Source organism: Spodoptera frugiperda, chromosome 18, assembly GCF_023101765.2.
Source record: "Spodoptera frugiperda isolate SF20-4 chromosome 18, AGI-APGP_CSIRO_Sfru_2.0, whole genome shotgun sequence".
Taxonomy (NCBI): domain Eukaryota; kingdom Metazoa; phylum Arthropoda; class Insecta; order Lepidoptera; family Noctuidae; genus Spodoptera; species Spodoptera frugiperda.
Genome location: NC_064229.1, coordinates 10,284,200 through 10,306,917, shown reverse-complemented (window position 1 = coordinate 10,306,917; position 22,718 = coordinate 10,284,200). Strand labels below are relative to the sequence as shown.

The 22,718-nt window shown below is 37.1% G+C and overlaps 2 protein-coding genes across 2 annotated transcripts in view; both read right to left on the bottom strand.

The window, feature by feature from the left end:
* LOC118277793 (uncharacterized) overlaps positions 1-12,482 on the bottom strand; it is a 38,940-nt gene extending 26,458 nt beyond the window's left edge. Inside the window, exons 1-6 of the mRNA XM_050700248.1 lie at positions 11,813-12,482; positions 3,420-3,579; positions 1,817-1,957; positions 1,222-1,382; positions 620-731; positions 116-185 (exon numbers count right to left, since the gene is read on the bottom strand). Of these exons, the coding sequence (XP_050556205.1) occupies positions 116-185; positions 620-731; positions 1,222-1,382; positions 1,817-1,957; positions 3,420-3,579; positions 11,813-11,992 (824 nt within the window). The 5' untranslated portion in view covers positions 11,993-12,482. The remainder of the gene's footprint in view (positions 1-115; positions 186-619; positions 732-1,221; positions 1,383-1,816; positions 1,958-3,419; positions 3,580-11,812) is intronic.
* Positions 12,483-13,152: 670 nt separating this feature from the next.
* LOC118278232 (E3 ubiquitin-protein ligase TRAIP) lies at positions 13,153-22,398 on the bottom strand. The gene is made up of 9 exons (XM_035597360.2): positions 22,129-22,398; positions 21,877-21,989; positions 21,289-21,501; positions 19,589-19,747; positions 19,194-19,295; positions 18,539-18,652; positions 17,125-17,329; positions 16,048-16,167; positions 13,153-15,731 (listed from the first exon to the last, which is right to left on the bottom strand). Exons 2-9 carry the CDS (start codon positions 21,987-21,989, stop codon positions 15,405-15,407), a joined length of 1,353 nt encoding a protein of 450 aa, XP_035453253.2. The 5' UTR covers positions 22,129-22,398; the 3' UTR covers positions 13,153-15,404.
* Between the last annotated feature and the right edge of the window lie 320 nt (positions 22,399-22,718).

The window sequence follows — 22,718 nt, the reverse complement described above, 5'->3', positions numbered from 1 at the left end:
GACTTATAAAACCTTGGTACAAGAAAATAAATTTTAAATTGAAGGGGCTTGCTTTTGTCTTTGTATTTGGAATTTTATTGCATAGTAAATAGAGTTGAATTTGGCGTGTACTCACTGTTGCGTGCAAGGTGGCATGTTTAATGTTTGGCTTGGCATGGGGAGAGGAGTTATACTGACGGCGGTACCTGCAATCGATAGGAGATTATATTTGAATGATATTTTTTTGTTGGTACAGTAGTGAAAAATGCCAGCTCAATAAAGTATCTTAGCTGTTCAGACATATTTTTACACAAACATATGTCACAACATAACTGGAAATAGGTGTTACACTTTTTTAAAGGGAGAAAATCATCTAATTACTTCTCCCGCCTTGGGCAAGGCGAGAGGGAGTGTCAGACTCTTACTGATTAAAAACCATCCCGTTCCTACTCCTGCTTTTCGAGCCGGATCCTTGCATACCCTCAAGGTAGTCGGCAGCTAAGAGAAATCATTGGATGATCTCTCCTCAAAAAAAGAGTGCTCGAAAGATTTCCCAGGTCATGTATAGACTGAAGAAAAATAAGAAAGTCTTTACTTAATGACTTACTTAGCAAGGTCGGTTAAATGTTACCACACATACCGATAGCTCTGGCCACCACTCCTGCCTCCCCTTCTAGATCGAAGTCCTGTTGGTAACCCACCACAGCGTTCGCTCCCAGCTCAGCTGCTTTCAGACCTACTAAACGCTGGACCTGGCGACAAACATATTTACATTTTAAACTAGCTGACCCGACAAACTTCGTACAGCCTCAAACATTATTTTCTCACCTTATAAACCTTTCCCGGACTTGCCAAATCAGTCTAGCCGTTCTCGAATTTTAACGACACTAACGAACAGCAATTTGTATACAAAGATTGTAATTAATGGCTTGCAGACAGTTTGAAATTGATATTTTTGACGGTTTAAGATAGTAATTGAAATCCAATTACAATTAGTTGCGCGAAGTACGTTCACGGGCATGTAGTTATGATATCATGATTATGAGCCCTGATTGCGATACGAAACTAATCAAGTACTCTCGAACAATTACGTAATGTTGTACATCCTAGTAGTATACTAACTAGTTATGAGTAGGTATACTAGTTATTTTTCTTTGTTATCAGAATGTTGGCACGGTTATAGATTCTAAGACCATGATCAAACTCTAGGCATTAAGTTAGGCACTTAAATATCCTACAGACCTGGTTACTAAGTTTGATGAAGGCCACCTGTCGAGCTTCGTTGGATGCTCTAGGGGTTCTGATCTTGTCAATCCACTGGTACTCCGGGTCATCGTTCACCACCAGTTCCTCTACAAACCCGTGGATAGATGTCGCTCTGTAGCCGGGAGGTATCATTGGACCTGAAGAGAGGAAGTTCAAGTTACCTAAGTTCTAGTTATACATAATACCATTCGTTATGTTTTAAAAAGTTTTGTTTATTGTAAATGATGATATTGTTAAGAATTTTTAGATTGTCTGCCTCGGTTAGAAGAGTACTAGACGAGGAAAGATGGAACCGAACTGTCGACTTGAGTTTTTTTGTATTCAGTAATAAACTTATAACATGCCTGGACAAAACAAAAGTGTAACGTGTGCCTCAAGTACATGCCACGTGCTGTGGTCATTGAAATTCAATAATTAACTATCTACTTCCAAAACCATAAGATAAGCTGTGCACCTGTAAGTGACAAGTTCACTCTGTATAATAAGATCTGTTACAATGTTTTAAAAAAGATGAATTGTGAACGAGTCGTTGGAGTGCCATAAAAATAAATAAAAAATAAATAATACATACAATGAAAGAACTGCACTCCACAGCTGGAAGTCTTGTACTTGTTGAAGTCTGAGAACAGCTCCACTTTCACGATGACGTTCAGCTCGCCCCTGATGCCGTGCATCGTGTCGAAGACTGGGATCCAACCGGACATCACTGCACCTGTGGGAGTGACAAAGGATTTTAGGATTATAGAACACAAGTATAGTAAACAGGGCTTATATGACAGTGCTTTTTATTTATGAAATAGGAGGCAAACGAGACACCTGGGGCCTTAGTCTGCTATTACAATTGTGTCAGAATGGTCGATGATTGAGCAGTGCAAGAGGAACGGAGCTAACTATGTAGGTTGTATAGCTCCGTCCTATGTAGGTTGTATAGCTCCGTCCCTCTATGTAGGTTGTATAGCTCCGTCCCTCTTGCACTGATCAATGATCGACCTAAGTAGACTAAGGCCCCTGATGGTAAGAGATCAGCGCCACCCATGGACACATTGGACATCCATAAGACTAGAAGTCATAGGTGCGTTGCCAGTCCAAAGGTGCGTGTTTTGTCTTATTCTTTGTAATTGGGAATCCTTAAGGTTTTCAATGGGTTTGTAATCTCACCAATAAATGTTCAGCGATTTCGATCAATTGAACTGTAACCTTGTTTAAGGTAAAACAGGTATTTCAAGATCGTTACAGAAAGATTTTGTGTCTCGTCTGTGCAATTTTGAGAGCAGTCATAAAATATCTTGATTTTAGTTTTATACATGTACAGTTTTCAGTTTTAGAATTTTAGATAAAGAAGAATTAATCGTTTTGGCAAAGTTTTGATCAACATGTGTGTTGTATAGATGGGAGAGATAATAATGTGGAGAAAATAGTTTAGTTTGTCGTTACTATCAAACAAACCAAGACTCCTGTTTACTGTAATAACTTGAGATATAATAAAAGTACTAATTTTAGCTTTCTCATGGCATCATTTCTTAATACTTTAACTATATTTCATATAAAAACAATGGTGGAATGATCTAATTTACTACAGTCGCTTTCTGGTTAGTGCGAGCAATGTGAACGAGGAAAATATGTAGTAAATGTCGCGTCTGCCACTACATTAAAAAAAAAAGAATAATAGGTACATAATTTCGTTATTAATTATTTATTTATTTATTTATTTAATACTTCATGCACATGAGTGTGTACATTAGGTGGGCTTAATGCCGTAGGCATTCTCTACCAGCCAAACCTTCAGGTGGTGCAATGAAGAACCAGTGGTAGGTGCATGGAGCAAGCTCAAGTGGAAGAAAAAAAAATACAATATACTTACTTACACAAATATATAGCAAAATATATTTAAATAATATAAAAACATAATAAACCTACATAATAACATTACATATACTATCTACATATAATATATACATACTACTTATAGTGAAGATCAAGATGAACCCTCTGATAACCTCTTCAAAAGAAGCTCCCGAATTATTATAGGTATCGTTTAATAAATCGTATAATTATCATAGGCTTATAATTTGAACATAATTTAAAGAAAGATAGCACCAACGCCACGGGAGAAAATAGTAACTTTAACAAGCTAATTTAAACGTTTTAATCTTCAGATCTCAAACGTCACTTACCCCCATGAGGAGTAGCAGTACTCTTGGCATTGTTGGCTTCCCGCGCCAGCAGCGGCGCGAGGCTGATCACCACCTTCCCGATAGCATCGTTGGCGGAGTACGTGTCATGGTCCATCAGCCGGAGCTGGAGTGGCTCGTCTTGAAGCTCTGATTCGTCTACCTGGAGAAATAATTAAGAGTTTAGAACATACAACTTAAATAGAATAGGCTTGTTATCTACTTTTTATGGTGCAAGCCGGTATACGACCAGACGGATCACCTGATGGTAAGCTATCGTTGCCGCCTATGGATAACCAAAACACCAGAAGCGTTGCAAATGCGTAGCCTGCGTAGTTTGGGGGTTTTTGGGGAATCGGGGATTTGATTGAGGATAACCTCACTCACACAACGAAACACAACATAAGCGTTGTTTCATGTTTTCGGTGAGGCCGTGGTATCACTCCGGTCGAGCCGACACATTCGTACCAAAGCATGGCTCTCCCACACTTACATATCTAGGTAAGCATAGTCCAATCTCCAAGCTTAGCCATGTGGGCTTAACCTTGGAGGCTTAGCCATAATTTCCAAGCTTGGCCATGGTCGCCAAGCTTGGCCATGGTCGCCAAGCTTGGCCATGGTCGCCAAGCTTGGCCATAGTCGCCAAGCTTGGCCTTGGTCGCCAAGCTTGGCCATGGTCGCCAAGCTTGGCCATAGTCGCCAAGCTTGGCCTTGGTCGCCAAGCTTGGCCATAGTCGCCAAGCTTGGCCATTGTCGCCAAGCTTGGCCATTGTCGCCAAGCTTGGCCATGGTCGCCAAGCTTGGCCATAGTCGCCAAGCTTGGCCTTTGTCGCCAAGCTTGGCCATAGTCGCCAATCTTGGCCATAATCGCCAAGCTTGGCCTTGGTCGCCAAGCTTGGCCATGGTCGCCAAGCTTGGCCATAGTCGCCAAGCTTGGCCATAGTCGCCAAGCTTGGCCATAGTCGCCAAACTTGACATGGTCGCCAAGCTTGGCCATAGTCGCCAAGCTTGGCCTTGGTCGCCAAACTTGGCCGTTGTCGATGATTAGTCGTCGATATAAAAGATAGAAATATGGTGTCGCGGACTTTTTTGTAGAAATCATTAAGACAAACCAATTGCCATAAAATGTTTTCAATTTTAAGCAACTGTTGAAGCAACTGCTGCAGCGTATGCATATTATTCTGTTTTATGAGCTTTTTCAGTTCGACTTGCTAGACAAAAGATTGTGATTGCTCGGTTAATATACATGTTATAAAAATAATTTATAGCTTATAACACTCAGGAATAATGTAGCTTTCTACCAGTGAAATTTTTTTTAGGATTGGATCACTAGTTCCAGATATTACCCCCTACATACAAACTTAAAAATTTTACCTCTTTATAATATTAGTATAGATATAGATAGGTATTAAATCGATTGACAGATTAACATTGGAAAAGGAAGTGCAATAGCAAATCTTAAAGACAGACAACGTCAGTCACTCTAATTAATAGACTTGCATAAACAGATAACATAGTTGCACACAAAATGCGCGGAACGCGTGTAACTAATTATTTTATTTTGGGTTTATTGTTTTAAAATGCAACGAGAATTTGTCAAGGTCATTTAGAAGATAATCGGGTATCTATTTTATTGTTTTTACTAGATTTTGCTGGCTTTTGACCAAGTGCATGGCATTTACCATTTACCTAGTAATATATGGACCATACGAAATCGAAAACAGATGTAATCAATAGTTATGTACGAATGGGGTATTTTAACGCTGTCGTAACTTCTCAGTAAATACTCGTAGTTATTGCAACTCATTCATTTATAACTATCGACGCTTAAAAGTTTAGAGGTAGTTATCGATACATTAAGAGAGCTATTCCAGTAAAATTAAAAGCGCCTGCATTATGTTTCTATCTTTCTTTGACCTTAGTATGAATTTACGTTTAACGAGATAGAAAGGAGAGCACGTTCGGCATTCTGATTAGATGGTTCAAACGAGCCGGCCAATCAGTACTGTCTGGCTCGAATAAACCAACCAATCAGAGCGCCAAAAGTAATCGAAATGAATCGATTACTTTAAACGTAAATCAAACTCCTTCTAAGGGTACTGAAGTTACTGGACCAATCTACGGAGCAATCGAAAGAAACTGCGTAGCAAAGCAGTTACATCTATTATTATCAAAAACAAACAGTACTGTACGCACATAGGTACATGAATTATCCAAAAATATCCTAAACATACGATAATCTTCCATTCTTTAGACAATATTTCCTTCATCACAGCTTACATGTCCAAACAAAACATACTGAAATGATCGCAGCTTCCGTATTTTACCTACGCATCAGACGGTTACGTGTGCGAAAACATCTTGCGAATTCGCAAATGTGTTGAAAAACAAACGGTGTTTAGTGCGACTAGAGGACATTGCTCTAAAAATACACATAAGCTTGTAAATATTTCTGAAAGCGACAATTTGAGACAAAACAGACAGAAGAGTTTAAAGGAACAATAAGTACTTAGTTAAACTGGTATGTTTTCCATAAGACTGCGACAGCAGATACTATTTTGTCCACCTGCGACTTCTGCTGTCGACTCGACGACTTCGACCAATGACTGACGAGAATGCGATCGAGCTCATTTTGAATGTTTCAAATTCACAGAATTAAAGAATAGCCTAGCTGTTAGGTCTTAGAAGACGAAATATAGGTGCATCTGTATTATATAGTTATAAGTAAGTAACTAGTTAGTAAGAAGTTACACCTGAGTGAATTATCAAAATCTTCATCATCATCAGCCCCTGACAGTCAGTGGACTGTCCCTGCTGGATTAGATATGTCTCTTCTACATATGCGGGCTTTGTCCTGATTTTGGGTTAGAGATCCCAATATTTAATGACGAGGGGAAAACTTAAAAACAGGCTTTTTTATAATTTCCATGCATTTAAAATAACTATTTATAAGATTAGGAAGTTTTATCTTCAAAGGTGCTGCCTGTACGTGGATGATAACGGCGAGCTATGAGCAACAAGAAAGTCCAAAATCAAGTTTCTTTTCAAGAAGCCTCCAGCAAATAAAAAGAAATTGAACCACCATAACCATTAATCATACACTCAAAATCACCGCAAAATCAAGACTGCGCAAAAAAGCTATCCAATAAAACTTTAGTTGGCGTCAATCCAAATCAATATTGAATCATTGGATACACACATTGTGGAAATGCACAAACAAATGGGCAGGCAGACGAGCGCCAGACGTGGACGCGATAATACTGGCAACGGCACATGGCATAAGTGACCGTATGACGTCACTGTCAACGACGCCAAATATTCTGGCACGTTTCAGAGATTATGAAAATCGTGAGGCTAGTATGTGAAATATGAAAGTTCTTTATCTATTCCTACTTTTCAGTGCAAGGTCTGCTATTTTGAAGTCGGATTTTTTATTGTTCCTTTCACACAAGATTAGATCAGCTATGCCACGGCGAAGAATAAGGCAATCAATAAAAGGTACCTACTTGTTCCAAAAGCATACGCTCTCATCCCTGCTACACAGAGGGGACATTTACAAACAGAATAGTTCTTTTGTTTGCTTATGTCCGAATAGTTACTCAAACGCTACTCTATTTTAAGACTCTCTCAAAACTAGTTCTGTCGCTATCAATTATTTATAAAACTACAGAGATAGCACGATATTACTTAAAATTGAGTAGCATTTCAGTATTCGGGCATTAGACTAACGCCCGAATACAATACAAATCCAACAATATAATTCTTATCTTAAAATATCGATTCAGATCAATGTTTTGGAGAAAGAACTTAGAAAAAGTTTCAAACTGTTACGACCATACCAGAGTAACATGTTTACTACAGAGGAAACTAGTTAATCACTCTTGTTGTAACTAAACTGTTCGGAAAACTTTATTGTGACAGGCATTTCTAAACAAAGCTTTACATAATGATGTAAACAAAAGAATGAGAAACATTCCAATCATTTCAGGCGGGCCAAGGTTTCAATCGAAGCAAGAGCAATAAGTGCTTTGTGGAGATGGTAGAGTGGAATTAGTCACCACGGCTACTGTTTCTGTGGGTGTTATAAGAGCCAACCGAGAGACCAACTTGCTACACGTTCGACAGAGTTTTCTGGTTAACCACACCCACCACGCAATACTTTAGATTAGGGTTTGTTTAGTCTTCAGTATTATGTATTTGAAGCAGAAAATACACATGCATTTTGGAAAAAATAGCAACAGCATTGAACTCGCCGGACGAATCTACAGCGCTGGAATAAAATTCACGTAGACTGTCCGGGCGAGTCGGTGGCACTGAACGTGTTGAAAACTGCGATTTCCAATTCGCCTGCAAATCGAGAAGACTAACTAATTAGTTATGGAAAACCAAATAACTATAGAAGAGATTCAAAGCATTGCTGATGATGATGATGAAGAGCAAAAAGCAAAGAAAGTCATATCCCCTTTATAAATTTTCACACGTGCATTTACGTTTTCTATTCTTAGTCCAAGTCCAACACAGGATAGACGTATCAGCTGTTCCATTAAACACATAGCTATGTACATAATATTGTACATGTTCTACATTGTGTAATGAGTGTAACTGATTATAATATTGTCCCAAGGTCATCGTTGACGCCTCTTCGGTCAATTAATATTTATGGTTCTTTGTACGCCAGCTAATTAGCTCCGGTTACTTTTGTTGCTGTTAAATCGTTCAGCTAAGCATTGGTCTCGTGTTTAGGTAATAATGGTTATGCAGAAAGATCGGTTGAATTCTGGCTGACTCTCAATATTCATTGTTTTGTTCTGATCTTTTCTTGAAGAGATTGGGAGCAAGTTCAGTCAGCAGTCGTGTTTTATGGAGGTTCCTTGTCTGTCTTTTGCAACCCAATAAGACTCCATAAAGTTTCGTAGCATGTTTTGAGCTCCGAAGCTGCGGACTACCTAGCGGGTTTACCGGGGCTCTGGCTCGAAAAGCAGGAGTAGGAACGGGGTGGTTTTTTGTCAGTAAGAGTCTGATACTCCCTCTCGCCTCGCCCAAGGCGGGAGAAGTAATCGGATGATTTTCCCCTCTCAAAAAAAGCATGTTTTGAGCTATACATGTTGGAAGATGTTTAGAGGTGTTAACTAGTTAAGTATCCGTTCCTTTAACTAGGTTTAACTAGGTAGGTACATAGTTAGTTATTTTGGAGAGACATTTGAAGGTCTCTATTAGTCCAATTGTTCTTAGAGTACATTGGACTTAATGAGTTTGTTTTGACAAAACAAACCATGTTTATGGGGGCATTTAATCATTCAGGCAAGGAGGCGCACGAAACTGTCTATCGTCAGTTTTGCACATACTTTCGGCACATGAGACATTTTCAAAGTGTAAGAGTATTCTGGGGTGTAAGAGCAAGGGGCACACGAGGCTCCGCTCCGCAAACGTTTCACCGTGTCAGTGGGCATAACGTTGTAATGTCGCAGCGGCACCGTAGCAGCTTTGGACAGTCTGTTAATCAAAGTTTCCTTGTGACGCAAAACAACTGAGTGGTGCGCTTCCGACGTCGCAACGCATTTACCGTCACCAACCTTGTCTGGGTGGTTGCAAGTCCTGTGCGGCGCCGGAGCGCATCGTATGACATGCCACAGATAGTTATTTCTATGTAGTTAAAACGACGCAGCGACATCGCTCCGGCGCCGCATCGCTGCCGCAACGCATCGTGTGCCCCCGCTCTCTGTCTACAATTAAATCTTTTAACTACCTACCTTGACAAGACGCGCTTTGCAATATTTAATTCGAGATATTAATTTATGTGCTAATTAAAGTATTACGCAAACAATTTTAATCACGTTACGCAATCACAGTACATTCGGCATTACATTTTTATTGGTTCAATTTAACGTTTTATGTGCATAGTAAAAGTCAGTATTGACTTAAACCTTTTAACTGATACTCGGTGTAAGACGTATTTTACATTGGTTTACGCGATTACGAAGATTTAGGGGCGCACATAAAAACGTTTGGAGTGACTAGATTGTAAGCAAATCCAGCGGTTTTCATTGTTTGTAGTCTGCAGTGCGACATGTAGGCTAGTATTTTACAATTTGTGTATTTTAATAAGATTTATGTGGCCAATGTTGCGCCCGCGACTTCGTCTGCGTAGATTTTGAGTCTGTTCGGATGCACGTGCGACATATTTCATACCCTGTCATGTTTCTCACTGAAAATGTAGGTTTCGCTTTCACATAACTAGTCGTCTAGGGAATTGGTACAGTAAACGGGGTGAATAGGGATCGAGAGGTGAATAGGTACAGGGAAATTCTTCATAACTAGTATCTATTCACCCCTCTTTTGTCCCTATCCTATTCAACCCGTTTTACCGTATTGATCAATTTGATGGAACGCCGAACATGAAGAAGTTGGAAATAGCTTAATAGTTACTTATTGAAGCTAAAGAATGATGGTTTTTTTGCGCTCCATAATATTATTTATTAAGGAACTTCACAATGGTGGTCTTAATTTTATATCACAATTTATTTTTATTTTCAGATGTAACATTAAGTGTATCGCTAGTCCCTAAACTAGAGTGATCCTGAATATTATTTAATTAACAATTAAAAATATTGACTATTTACAAATAAACATACCCACTCTATTTAGTTACTACATTATGAAACATAGCTTTGTTAAGCTTATCAGCTATTTCTTATCTAAGACCACTTCGATATGACCTATATTAATTCACTATGTAGGAAATCGAAAGTAATATCAGCTGTTTACAGTAACTTCGATTTTTTATGATTTTTATCTGCAATATAGTTAGTTATACAAGATTATTCTTAATGTAACTTCATGCCTTTTAATTCATAAACCTGTAAGCAGAGGTGCACATATAAGTCTCCTGATTGATTTAGATCATAATGGCCAGTTTATCTAACTAGACTAGCCCACTGCACAGGAAATATTATAGTGCACAAATGTGTGTTACTAACAGCAGATAGACACTACCGGAGAGAGGACTGGCGCACGACGAATGGGGTGAAACACTGCCCAACTTCTTGACTCTAGGCTAACGATGGTAATTTTACTTAGAAAATGCCATTATCACTTTTTGGTTAGCGCGGGAATCTAACCCACGACACGTTGCACAGCAGCCGGTCACTGTGCCAACCGTGCAGTGAGAGGTCCACACAATGTATATTCACCAGTTGAAAGTCAAGTCTCATGTAAAATGGTGAGTCTATTCCCATAAGCTATGCACAATTTCAGAAATCATGTCATTACTGAAAATTTTCGAAAAATAGAAAAATCTCCATAAATACTATAGTTAACGCACTCAAAATTCAAACCCAAGACTCCTCAGCAGTGGCACTTGGTTCTACTTCACTAATAAAGCAGTCACTAATCAAGAGTAAGGCAGTAAATCTGACAAACTTAGTTTTTATTAAAGTTCTATAGTCACTATATTCGTACATAGTTAACATACTTTTTGGGGGCAACCAATGACTTGAATGACAGAGAGGGAATGTCAGACTCTTACTGACTAAAAACTACCCCGTTTCTACTCCTGCTTCTGCAATTTGGAGTTGATAAGAACCTTAGTTACCTAAAGCAGTCTTCAACTCCAGATTTTATAGTTAACTTTATAATTGTTATTCTGGCTTAATAATTTGCTATTGTCTTCTCACAAAGATAATATTAGATAGGATAACACTATAGGTATACACTATTCTTTATTTTATAAATTAACCTTTACCTTGACATTGCATTGTTTTTATGTTGATGAGTGAATATAAAAACTTTACTGTCACCAGTTATATTTATAAATAACTTTTGATTGATAATGGATAGCCATTAAAATCTACCTAGGTGACTAAAGATGTTATGTACCTTAACAGGTGTTGCACCATGCTCCTGCCACTTTATAAGTGCTGAGGGGGCCACCGCAGTGGTTTTAGTGAGGTAAAAATCCCACACTCCCTAGTCTTTCTCTCCAAAAAGCTAGACATCTTACATAGATTTCCCCCTTATATAAAAAAAAAAGGTGACTAAAGATTGAAAACATAGTTTGGTAATTTATCGTCATAAAGATGTGCAAAAATGTTGTAGGTGGGTATCTATAAATTGTAAGGAAGGTGTTTGTCAGCTACTGTGTGGTCAGTTAAACAATTTTGTTTTATGTTGTAACCAAATAATATTTATGAGGACAAGAATAGCTAGTTGAAACAAACATTAGAAGAGTCATGAATAAAAACCACCTGTTTGTGTCAGTTCAACAGGGTAAAATAAACACTGGCCACACTGTTATTGTTATGAAAATAAAAAAGTCAAACCTTCTTTGTTGGGTAGGGATTAAAATAGTATTTTTTTAGAATTATGTATTCTAAGTTTAAAAACAGAATGTTACCTACCTCAAACCTGTACCACTCTGTGCTGTTCCAGTGAGGGTTCAGGGACTTTCGACAGACATCAGTCTTGTGCGTGATACTCCCGAATTTTATCTCCACGAACGCGTCCGTCGTATCACTAGCCCGGTCCATCACCGGGAGGTTCCGGCCTGCCAACACTTTCACCTTTATCTTCCCAGGCATTTTCGCTTATTTACACTCACACTTAACACTTAAACAACAAGTCAATAGTTCAATAGACCCACCACGACAGCATTGTACACTCTATTATCACGTCTTTCATACCAGATTATCACTTCTGAACCTTCCTAATCAGAACGAAAACACAACTTTATATCTTATCAATACATTGATTTGTACAGATCAATGATATGTGATACGGTTATTTCAAGCCCACAGACACTGGCCAAACTTTGTCTAGATCACATTATCACAAGAAAATTCAGTTATTACAAACGAAAACATCGTTTCGGTACAAATTCACACACGAAATATTCGCGCTCGGAATATCATTTAATTACGCGCTTGTGATATAAACACTGCACCTTGGAGCGCCCCTGCTGTATCTAAATGTTGTTCTAAAAGTATTCAGTTGGTTTATTAATAGACAAAATGTGATATTTTATAAATAAAATCGGCGAAACGAGCGACACGCACAATCACAAACTGTCAAACGTAATGTCAACAATGAGATTGCGTTTAGTTTTACCATTACTGTATAATATCTTCATTAAAAAAATTAAAGAATATTTTGAATAGTCTAATAAAATAGTCCATGTAAAAAAATTGCGATTTTTTATAGCATAGCAAACGAACAGACGGCTCACCAAATTTTGACGTCGCTTGTACGTGAATCTTCGCAATGGAAAAGAGTTACAAAATGCGTTGCCGAACTATCAGGGATCCCATGGGGATTGGGGATTTGTAATTCTATGGCCTTCGATAGACTATTGAAACATATTGGTCTACTTTAATTAATTAGACGTTGATTAAATAACTAATCGTGTTTCATTGTCACTTCATTCGTTATCCAATGTTTTGTTTATTATGAGAAACGATAAAAAAAAACAATAATTTCAAAAGCAATGTCTTAAAACTTATTAAGTCAAAATTAAAAAAAACAGTTGTTTCTCTTGTTGCCTGTCTGGATAAAGTGTTGTTTGTTAATGCAACGACGCAAGGCAGGGCGAATAAACCCTAGATAGGCCATAGCCAGTCTGTAAGTAGTACTTTGTTAAAAAAAAAAACTCAATACTTTCATTTGATACATTTTATTACATGATAATATTTGCAGTCTTATATCCAACTATACACATAAAATCATATTAATTCACAATATAAATAAATGATTCTAACACCACAGTTCACAGAACTAAAATTAAATTATGTAAGTAGGTATCAGTTAAAATTTACAACAAAATATGGAATATTATTAAAAAATCCTATCATCTTGAAAAACATTGATACCAGAGGCTAGCAACCCAAAATTCAAATATACCGAAAGTGTTGCTACATTATTCTTGGTTATGTTTATTGAATAGTTACACTTTAATGCAAAAGTAATTTAAATTGTTATATTTGAATATACAAACAAAAAATCTACAACATTCACAATTATCATCTTTCCATACAATAATAATTATTACTTTATCATAATTTTTTGACACAAAAGCCGCGTTTAGTTATAGCACGTTGAGCAATGTAGCTATACAAGCAGGAAATTAGAAAAACAATTATCAACAAAGGTTTTACATTTTACATCTCCCAATCAATCTTAATCATACTAGACATGCATTACATTTAATGTATTTCCCAATTAGTACCTTCTTTTTTCACAACCTTCCTTCCACCCAAATACTTTCTTCAACCCGTATCAAAAATATACCTATGTAACTATAACTATTAAAGGGTGCACATCGCAATATAGTCTTTATTTTGTGCATACTAAGAGTAATCTTTGTAGTGCATTTACCATTCACATGCAATTGGCTCGGCCTTTTATTTAACCATCAATCATATATTGGCGATGTAATTCTTCAATGAATTTACGACCTTTCCGACATAATAATATGGTTGAAAATCTAAATGAAAAATTGGAGTACATTGATGTGCTGCCATACATACGCTAATACCATACTTTAAGATCCCTATATTTGAAAAGCTAAACAACTAACACAAACTTTAAATATCCTGTAAGACCGCTTAATACTTAAATTTAACACACACAGAATAATATCCAAAAACACATACTACATAGTGCATTTTAGGCAAGAAGTATCGCTATCTCTTTCAAATGTATTTATTTTAAAAGTGAAAGAAAGAGACAACATTCATGCTGTAGTGTTTTTCTATCTTTTAAAGAAGCACAATCATACAATTTTGTAGTTGGCACATATTAACTTACATAATATAGCAGTGAATAATAGTGTCCTAACAAATATGAATCTTTCAGGTTTTTAAAATAAGATGCTTTTAATGTATCTGGCACGGCTTTAATAGGACGTAGTGTTTGAAGATACAATAGTAAATATAAATTATTGATTATGAGTATATTTTATATTATACAAAAATATCTACGTAGTCTTTTAGAGTATCTGTCGCTCCGTCAATGAAAAGAATTGATAGTAATTGTAATAATAGAAGCGACGCATATTGCGTATTTGTGAGCCCCTTTATGCAGAGTAGAGTAAATGTTTATTTAACTGCTTTTGTAATCTTCAAACACAACACTACCTCCCATTAAAACCGTGGCAGATAATTTTAGGACACCTATATACTTTTTCATCTAGAAACCAAACAAACAAAATCAGTGGTTTGATATTTAATTAATATGTGATAAACATTTCCTATAATTTTTTTAAAACCATCAGCTATTTAAAACTCGGTGGGTAACTAAGCAAATGGCTTGTAATACAAGTATTCTTATAAATGCACATATAAATATACCCTAACATTATTAGATAAAGCTGGTTACTTGGGCAACTCCGGTCCATGAGGTATTGACCCACTATTCATTAAAAAGTTACATAAATTCTAATACAAAGTCGTTCTTACATCTATTTTGTTCTTAAAGCTTTAATTCTAATTTTAAATAGTCAGTTAATGTTTTCTATGTACATAATAATAGTTGCGTAAGAGTATTTTTTTAAACTTTCTGGAACCAGAGACTTAACAAATAAGAAACAATAAAATTACACAATAGCTAAAATACGTTGGCGCCGTGGTCAGGCAACTGGCTGCCGTGCAACATATAGCTTGTAGGTTTGATTATCATACAGAGCAACACTTTGACTGATCCACAAAATACAATACAAATTTGAGTCTTAATGTGATGTAGAAATTGTATGTTTGTAAATGCACCATTACAAACAAAAATAAGATAATGAATAAGAACACAAATTAATAATAATAATCAAACATTTGGCGATAATCATTAACATTATAATACCAATAATATTAAATAACTACTAACTAACAAATGCGACAGTATTACCATAAACAATAAATAAACACAACATTTTCGCACATGGTAACAAAACAATAGTGATGTACTTACACTGGGTATTTCAAAGAGTTTCTATAGTGATCAACACTTTCATTTTTTTACTTTTTTGAGCATTTTTTCGATGTCTTGGCTACCAGCTGGATTGGGGCGTTTGAGTTTGTGTTTAGCAGATAATTTAGGGATACAGCTTTTGACTGGAGTCCTATTGGGTACAGGGAACGTGTCTAGCTTTGAGTGGCCCCCCAAACCATCATAGGATATGTCCAAACTCCCCCCTACTCTGTCGTCAAGGGATTCTATCTTCATTGGCTCCTTCTTGTGAAAGATGCTGTGTTTTGAGTTCAGAGAATTTGATTTTTCTCCCAAACGTTTCATTGTTGCGTTCTTTATGGAATTCAGGTAGAGGTTTTCTGATGGCTGGAAAGAAACATAGGAATTTAGTGAATCCATCAATTAATAGTTAAACTGTTAAGAATGAAATCATGAAGGACTCTCATCGAGCTTTAAAGCAGATTTTTGCAACTGCAACTTCACTATATGCAATACTAGTAAAAAGATGGATGGTTGATGAATTAGTTTAATATAATAAAAAATATAGTTTTTTTTTTTTGTTAAGTCGGTATTTACATAGTGTTAAGTATTTTATATCACTTCGACTGTTAATAGCTTAAGCTGTAAAATTATGCATGTGTTTTTTTACTAATAAATAAATACATAAATATTTATTTCATACCTTGACTTTTTCAGAAAGCTTTATTGGTTGTCGCTGTAATACTGCCACAGAGAATAGGCTGCCCTGCTTCAGATTCAAATAAGGCGAGTCTGAGTTTTCAATATTTTGCACCAGGGTGTTCTGAAAAATACATTCAAAAATGAGCCTTATTGTGCTTAGCATATATTAGTTGTTTACATGCATTGGGTGCAACAGGCAAGGGTAATCATGCATGTAATTATTAGGCGGTTAATATTTTATTCAAGTGGTAGTATCGAGGTTCCGTTTTTGAACACTGGGTTAGATAAATTAACTTAGGTTTTCGATTTTGAAATTCTTAAATAAGAAAGTGGTAGGCAACGCCTTTTATCCCCGACGGGTTAGGCAGAGGTGCATTACTGCATTTAAGAAAATAATAGGATTTATTAACATGGGACTAATAACACATATGAACCAAAAATGGCCATAAAACGTCCACAAACCACCATACTGGATACAAAATAATAGTCGTTACCAAACTGGTCACAGGAACATCTTCTTGTAAAAACATTTATAGTGTTAGTAGTGTTAATAATTTACCTACAACAACTATAAACAACTGGTGGAACTTCAACGAAGGAAACCCCAACAAGACCACTAGAACACAACAGCAACAAACACAACACATTAAGTACGTTTATACACAGCTGTACAGTGTGTTAGGGATCGGATTTCCGATACTTTGTCATATAAAGGGGGGGCACACCCCTTCACCGAAATTACAAAGTTTAATTGGTTAGTACTTTTATTAGTTTTTTTTTGTACTTAGTCTTTATTACACAAAAGGGGGGCCATACCCCTTCACCGAAATTACAAACTTTAATAAGTTACTAAATCAAGGTATGTAAAATTGGTAGCAATTGGAACACCAATTCTACCCCTACTGTATTTTATCTAAATCCAATATTAACATTGGTATCATTTCCAAAATTTTTGATATATTTTTGGACAGCTATATTTACACAATTCTTAGTATGTTCTTTATAGATAAAGTGTAAGAAATTCGATTACTAACCACTGTACGAGAGTAAAATAAGATAAAATTGCTAAACCACTTACAAAGCTAGTATTGTTGGTGGGAGTTTCCAAGATGGCGTCATTGAGTGCGCGGGGAGGGGTTTCCACCTCCTCTATTAAATCCCCAGTCTTCTTTATCAATTGAGCACTCAAATCTGAGATTTCTTTTTCATTTTTCAGTGTTTCATATTTACTATTCAGTGAGTCATATCTGTTTTGAGCTTGATGCAGATCGTCTTCTAATTTTCTGTAATGATACAAGGAAATTATAAGTCATTTAAGTGCGGGAGAGCCCTGCTTCGGCAAGAATGGGCCGGCTCGACCGGAGTGTTACCACGGCTTCACCGAAAACCGTGTGAAACAACGCTTGCGTTGTGTTCCGTTGTGTGAGTGACGTTACAGGAGGCCCAATCCCCCCCTTCCCAATCTCAGATTCCCCAACAACCCTTAAATTCCTAACCCCCAAAAGGCCGGCAACGCACTTGTAACACCTCTGGTGTTTCAAGTGTCCATGGGCGGCGGCGATTGCTTACGCCTGCAAGTGATACGTCTGCTCGTTTACATAAAAAATTAAATAAGAGGCTTATTTGCCTCTAGCTTGATCACTAAGAGAAAGGCTTGAATAGTGGGGGAAAGAAAATAATATTTAGATTTTCTATTTACAATTGATATTACTTAATTAATTATTATGATTTTCGGCTTATTTATGTATCTGTTCAACTAGGAACTTAACTAGTAGCGCTGCCACTGACTGTCGCGCTGCCACCGACTGTCACGCTGCCACTGTCTGTTGCGCTGCCGCTGACTGTGAGGCTGCCACTGACTGTCACGCTGCCACTGACTGTCGGGCTGCCCCTGACTGTCGGGCTGCCACTGACTGTCGTGCTGCCACTGACTGTCTGCCACTGACCGTCACGCTGCCACTGACTGTCGGGCTGCCCCTGACCGTCACGCTGCCACTGACTGTCGGGCTGCCCCTGACCGTCACGCTGCCACTGACCGTCACGCTGCCACTGACCGTCACGCTGCCAGTGACTGTCGGGCTGCCACTGACTGTCGGGCTGCCACTGACTGTCGGGCTGCCACTGACTGTCAGGCTGCCACTGATTGTCGGGCTGCCACTGATTGTCGGGCTGCCACTGACTGTTGCGCTGCCACTGATTGTCGGGCTGCCACTGACTGTCAGGCTGCCACTGACTGTCGCGCTGCCACTGACTGTCGCGCTGCCACTGACTGTCGCGCTGCCACTGACTGTCGCCGTCAACGTCGTATGAAATTAGTCTAGTTCCTCATGCTAGTACTAGTACAGATACGTGAGTAAGCCGAAAAACATAGTAATTAATTTAGTATGTCTCACGAAACTAACTGATATGATTAAATATTATTCCAAAGAACAAGTTAACATTTTAACCTACTAATAGTATAATTTAAGTTAAAATAAGTAAGAGGTACTCACACGACTTGGTTACGCAGATCTGCAACGGTCTTCTTTTCCAAAGCAAGCTGCTGTTTGGCCATATGCAGCCTGTCTCGAGTCTCGTTCTTCTTTGTCTCAGAGTCGCATAGAGCTCTACAACATTAGGACAGAGATAATTTACTACAAAAATAGTGAATATTCTATTAAAATGATACATAGCACTAAGCTGATGCCCGCAGCTTCGCTCCCGTGGATTAGGGACTTTGTGACCACTAAAAGTAGCTTAAGTTATACAGTGTGTTAGGGATTGTTACTCCTTAGTATGTCAGTTCAGTTAGTATCCCAGCCAATAAAAGTCCCGTCAAAATCGGTCTAGCCAATTAAGAGATTAGCAGACAGATAGATAGACATACAAAAATTGTAACAAATATTATTTTGGTGTATGTATAGTATGTATAAGAACCCACAAGAATAAAATAATAATATATGTAGTAAAACGCGGTTATTTGAATATTATATACAGACACTTTCAATTTTATTTATTACTCTAGACTAGATAACTACCAAATTGGTAATATGTGGAGATATAGCAATACTCTCCTATTCAGTTACTCGCCTATTAAGAAATAAGTAATGTAAAGTAATATTTACACTGTTTGTCATAACAAAATAATAGTTGGTGAATTATATTTACCTTTTAAGAGCCGTGGCGAAAGTAGCAATAGTTTTAACGTCAGTGTAGCTGTGCAACATTTGTTCTACATCATCACTTGTTGCATTTAGCACTCTCTGCAGACTGAAATAGAAATATCAACGATGTTAGTAATACTGTAATGTTGTGTCATTATAATTCTAAAACTATGACTTTAGATAAGAGCCTAAGCTGTTGCAGTGGCTGGGTAAATGCAATATTGTAGATTCAATTCATTCATGGAAATCGCATTTAGAGTCTGAGTCTGGGTCTTACTACACCGGAGAAAGTTCTGGAAAGGGGCAACTTTTAAAGAAACTCTCTCTCTAAATAAAAAGAAACTCTAACCAATTAATGCACAGCAATAAAAATTCATGTAATTTTAAAAACATTCTTACCCATTAAGTGTCTGCATGTTCTTCGTCAGAGCTAAATTTTCTTCCTTCACTTTATGCAGTTCTTTGTTCTGTACATTTAATATTTCCAGCTGTTCCCTGAGAGCTAGCACCTTGGAGTCGAAGCTTACCAGCCGCTTCTCATATGATTTTAGAAGATCACTGCAATAGATATTTTGTATTTTAATATAAGAATTGCCTAGGGAAGTCAGTGGAGGGAATCAGGCTTGATGACATGTTTGTTTGTTATTTTAATACCATGCATACATTTTTTGGCTGTCTTTTTTATGGTATAAGCCGAAGCAGACGTGAGCATTCGCCGCCACCTATGGGCACCCGAAACACCAAAATTTTAGTAAATTGATTTTTAATTACAAAAGGTTAAAGTGTATAGCAGATAAACTCTTAAATTCTTTATACACTCTTAAATTCTTTTCCACGTACTTTAGAGACAGACGCCAGTACGTAGACTGTGGTGGGCACTGCTCCGAACCGTATTACACGAGGTCCGGTGTCAGCCAAGGCAGTAACTTGGGTCCTTTACTGTTTAATTTAATGATAAACGACTTACCAAGCGTAATAAATGGATCGATATGCCTTCTTTTTGCCGATGACCTAAAACTTATATGCGAAATAAGGGATAACGCGGATCACGTTACTTTGCAACAAGACATCGACAGAGTTATTGAGTGGAGCCGCGAATTCAAATTATATTTTAACGTGGCTAAATGCTCGGTTTTGTCGTACACCCGTGCAAGCAGTCCCCGCCACCACCAGTACAACATGGAAGGCGAACCTTTGCAACGTGTTACGGAAGTTAAAGATCTGGGAATTCGTTTTGTATCGGAGTTACACTTTAGGAAGCATATAATGGATGTCTGCAAGAAGGCATACCGGAATTTAGGGTTCATTTTGCGGCAGGCGAATCAGTTTACTAACATCGCGGCAGTAAAGGCGTTGTACGAGGCTTTAGTCAAAAGTCACCTAGAGTACAATGCTGGAGTCTGGAGTCCACACGAGAATAAGTACAAACTTATGATAGAACGTATACAAAATAAGTTTACTAGATTCGTCTACTTAAAATTGTATGGTGTGTACCCGGGGTATCCACTTTTATACCCAACGTTGTTTGTACTGGGAATGGTAGGATATTACAAACTAGAGGTGAGACGTGAAGTAGCTCTAGCTACTTATCTCTTTAAGGTGTTGAGAGGCAAAACTCACAACCCAGCACTACTGGAGGAATTACGGCTGTGTGTTCCGGACGAGTACGTGTGGCGTAGGAGGCGGCCGCGGCTGCTGGTGGTACCGTGCGCACGCACGAACCTCTTGCAGAAGGCACCACTGACGCGGGCGTTGCGCACATTAAATACAATAGCGGATAGGATGGACCTATTTTCATGTACACTCAACGAGTTCACTAGGGTAACATATGAGGTTGTGGTAAAAAGTTCCTATAATTTGTAAATGTTAGTAAGTAAGTATTAGGATAAAGTAATGTTAAGTTATTTTATGTTCATAGAGATATTTGGTTTTGGTTTATTTTATTTTTTAAGTTTATACTGCATTTATCGCATTAGGTGTGCCTGTAATGATAAATGTAATGTTAGGATAAATAAATAAATAAATAAATAAATAAATAAATAAAGCTGTTTAAGGAAAGGCTGTCACCTGTAGATTAGTCTCTTTAAAAACAAACTTACTCTTGTCTCTTCAAGTCTGCCGTAAGAACAACTAGTTTATCCTCCTTCTCCTTAAACTTGGTCCGTTGCTGCCGCAGCTGTAGCTGGGCATCGTCTAACCGTGACTGTAAAGTCGCTGCATCCTCACTGTTATTCTCATTAGATATTGTGGGAAAGAGACGGAACATACACTTGTCCGTCACTTTGTTTCTGCATTGCGGACAGGTTTTTGATCTGGAAATTATTTGGTTGGTTAAAATATTGAGAAGAGATTTATTCTGTTTATGGTTTTGATTAGAGTAGGAAATATAATTAGACACAATATGATGTATGTTAAAGAGATCATCAACTGAATGACTTAAACTTAGGTAGGTAATTAGACCACAGAAAATCACTTTCAAAGTGATTAGTCACCTGGTCTTATTTAATGACCTTTTTCATTAGCTTACTAATGAGGAAACAAAGGATTTTATACACAGATCAAAGAAAAATTATGCTATATTGCTTAGTCAATTAAATGTGGGCTGATTACCAATGACCTGTGCTAGAAATTACAAAAAAAACCTAACTATATGTATCTATGCCCAAACAAAAGATTTAAATAAATACCTTTCGATCCATTGAACAAGACAATGGTGGTGAAATATATGACCACATTTAGTCACGAATATATTTTCAGCTTGATTCACGAGATCACTGCATATAGTACACAAAATATGCATCTGTAAAAGAATTACAAAACATTAATTTATAGGTTATGTTTTGGTACGCATTTTATGACCCTTATACAAAATTACTCATTGTTATAAGAATTCTGTATATGTAATTTAAAATAATAAATCAATATTCATACATGCTTACCTTTGATTTTTAAAAATATAGCAGATTCATCCGTAAAACATCACAAATAAGTCGTAAAAAACATTCTGTATACCTTCACACAAAGAATCACACATTTATATTCTATAGTCCAATACATCAAACCATAAATCACTAATTTATTTATAATATATCATTTTCGTCTAATTTGTAGTCGTATTTTAACTGTTTTAATTAAATCAGAGATAATATTTTAAACAATAATAACAAACATCCATTCGAAACGCCAAAATAGGAAAATGTCAGTTGTATGTTATGTTGACAGCTAAAAAAAATGTTGAAATTGTATGTAGTGTTGCTACAATTTTGTAATTGATTGATTAATGTGCGACCGTGCTGCCCCCTATGACGTTGTCGACGTGGTATTTAAAAACAGCTAAAACAAATATTTAATTTCAGTAATGATTGGGATTTTAAAAGCCTGAAGTTAATGATGCGTAACTTTAACGACTTGTATATTGAATTATCGTAAATACTATCCGTTATTACTTATTACCCAGTGTTGATAAATTTCCCGAATCCCGGATTAAACTTCTTAATCTTCCTATTTTTGTCATAAACATGACACTCCT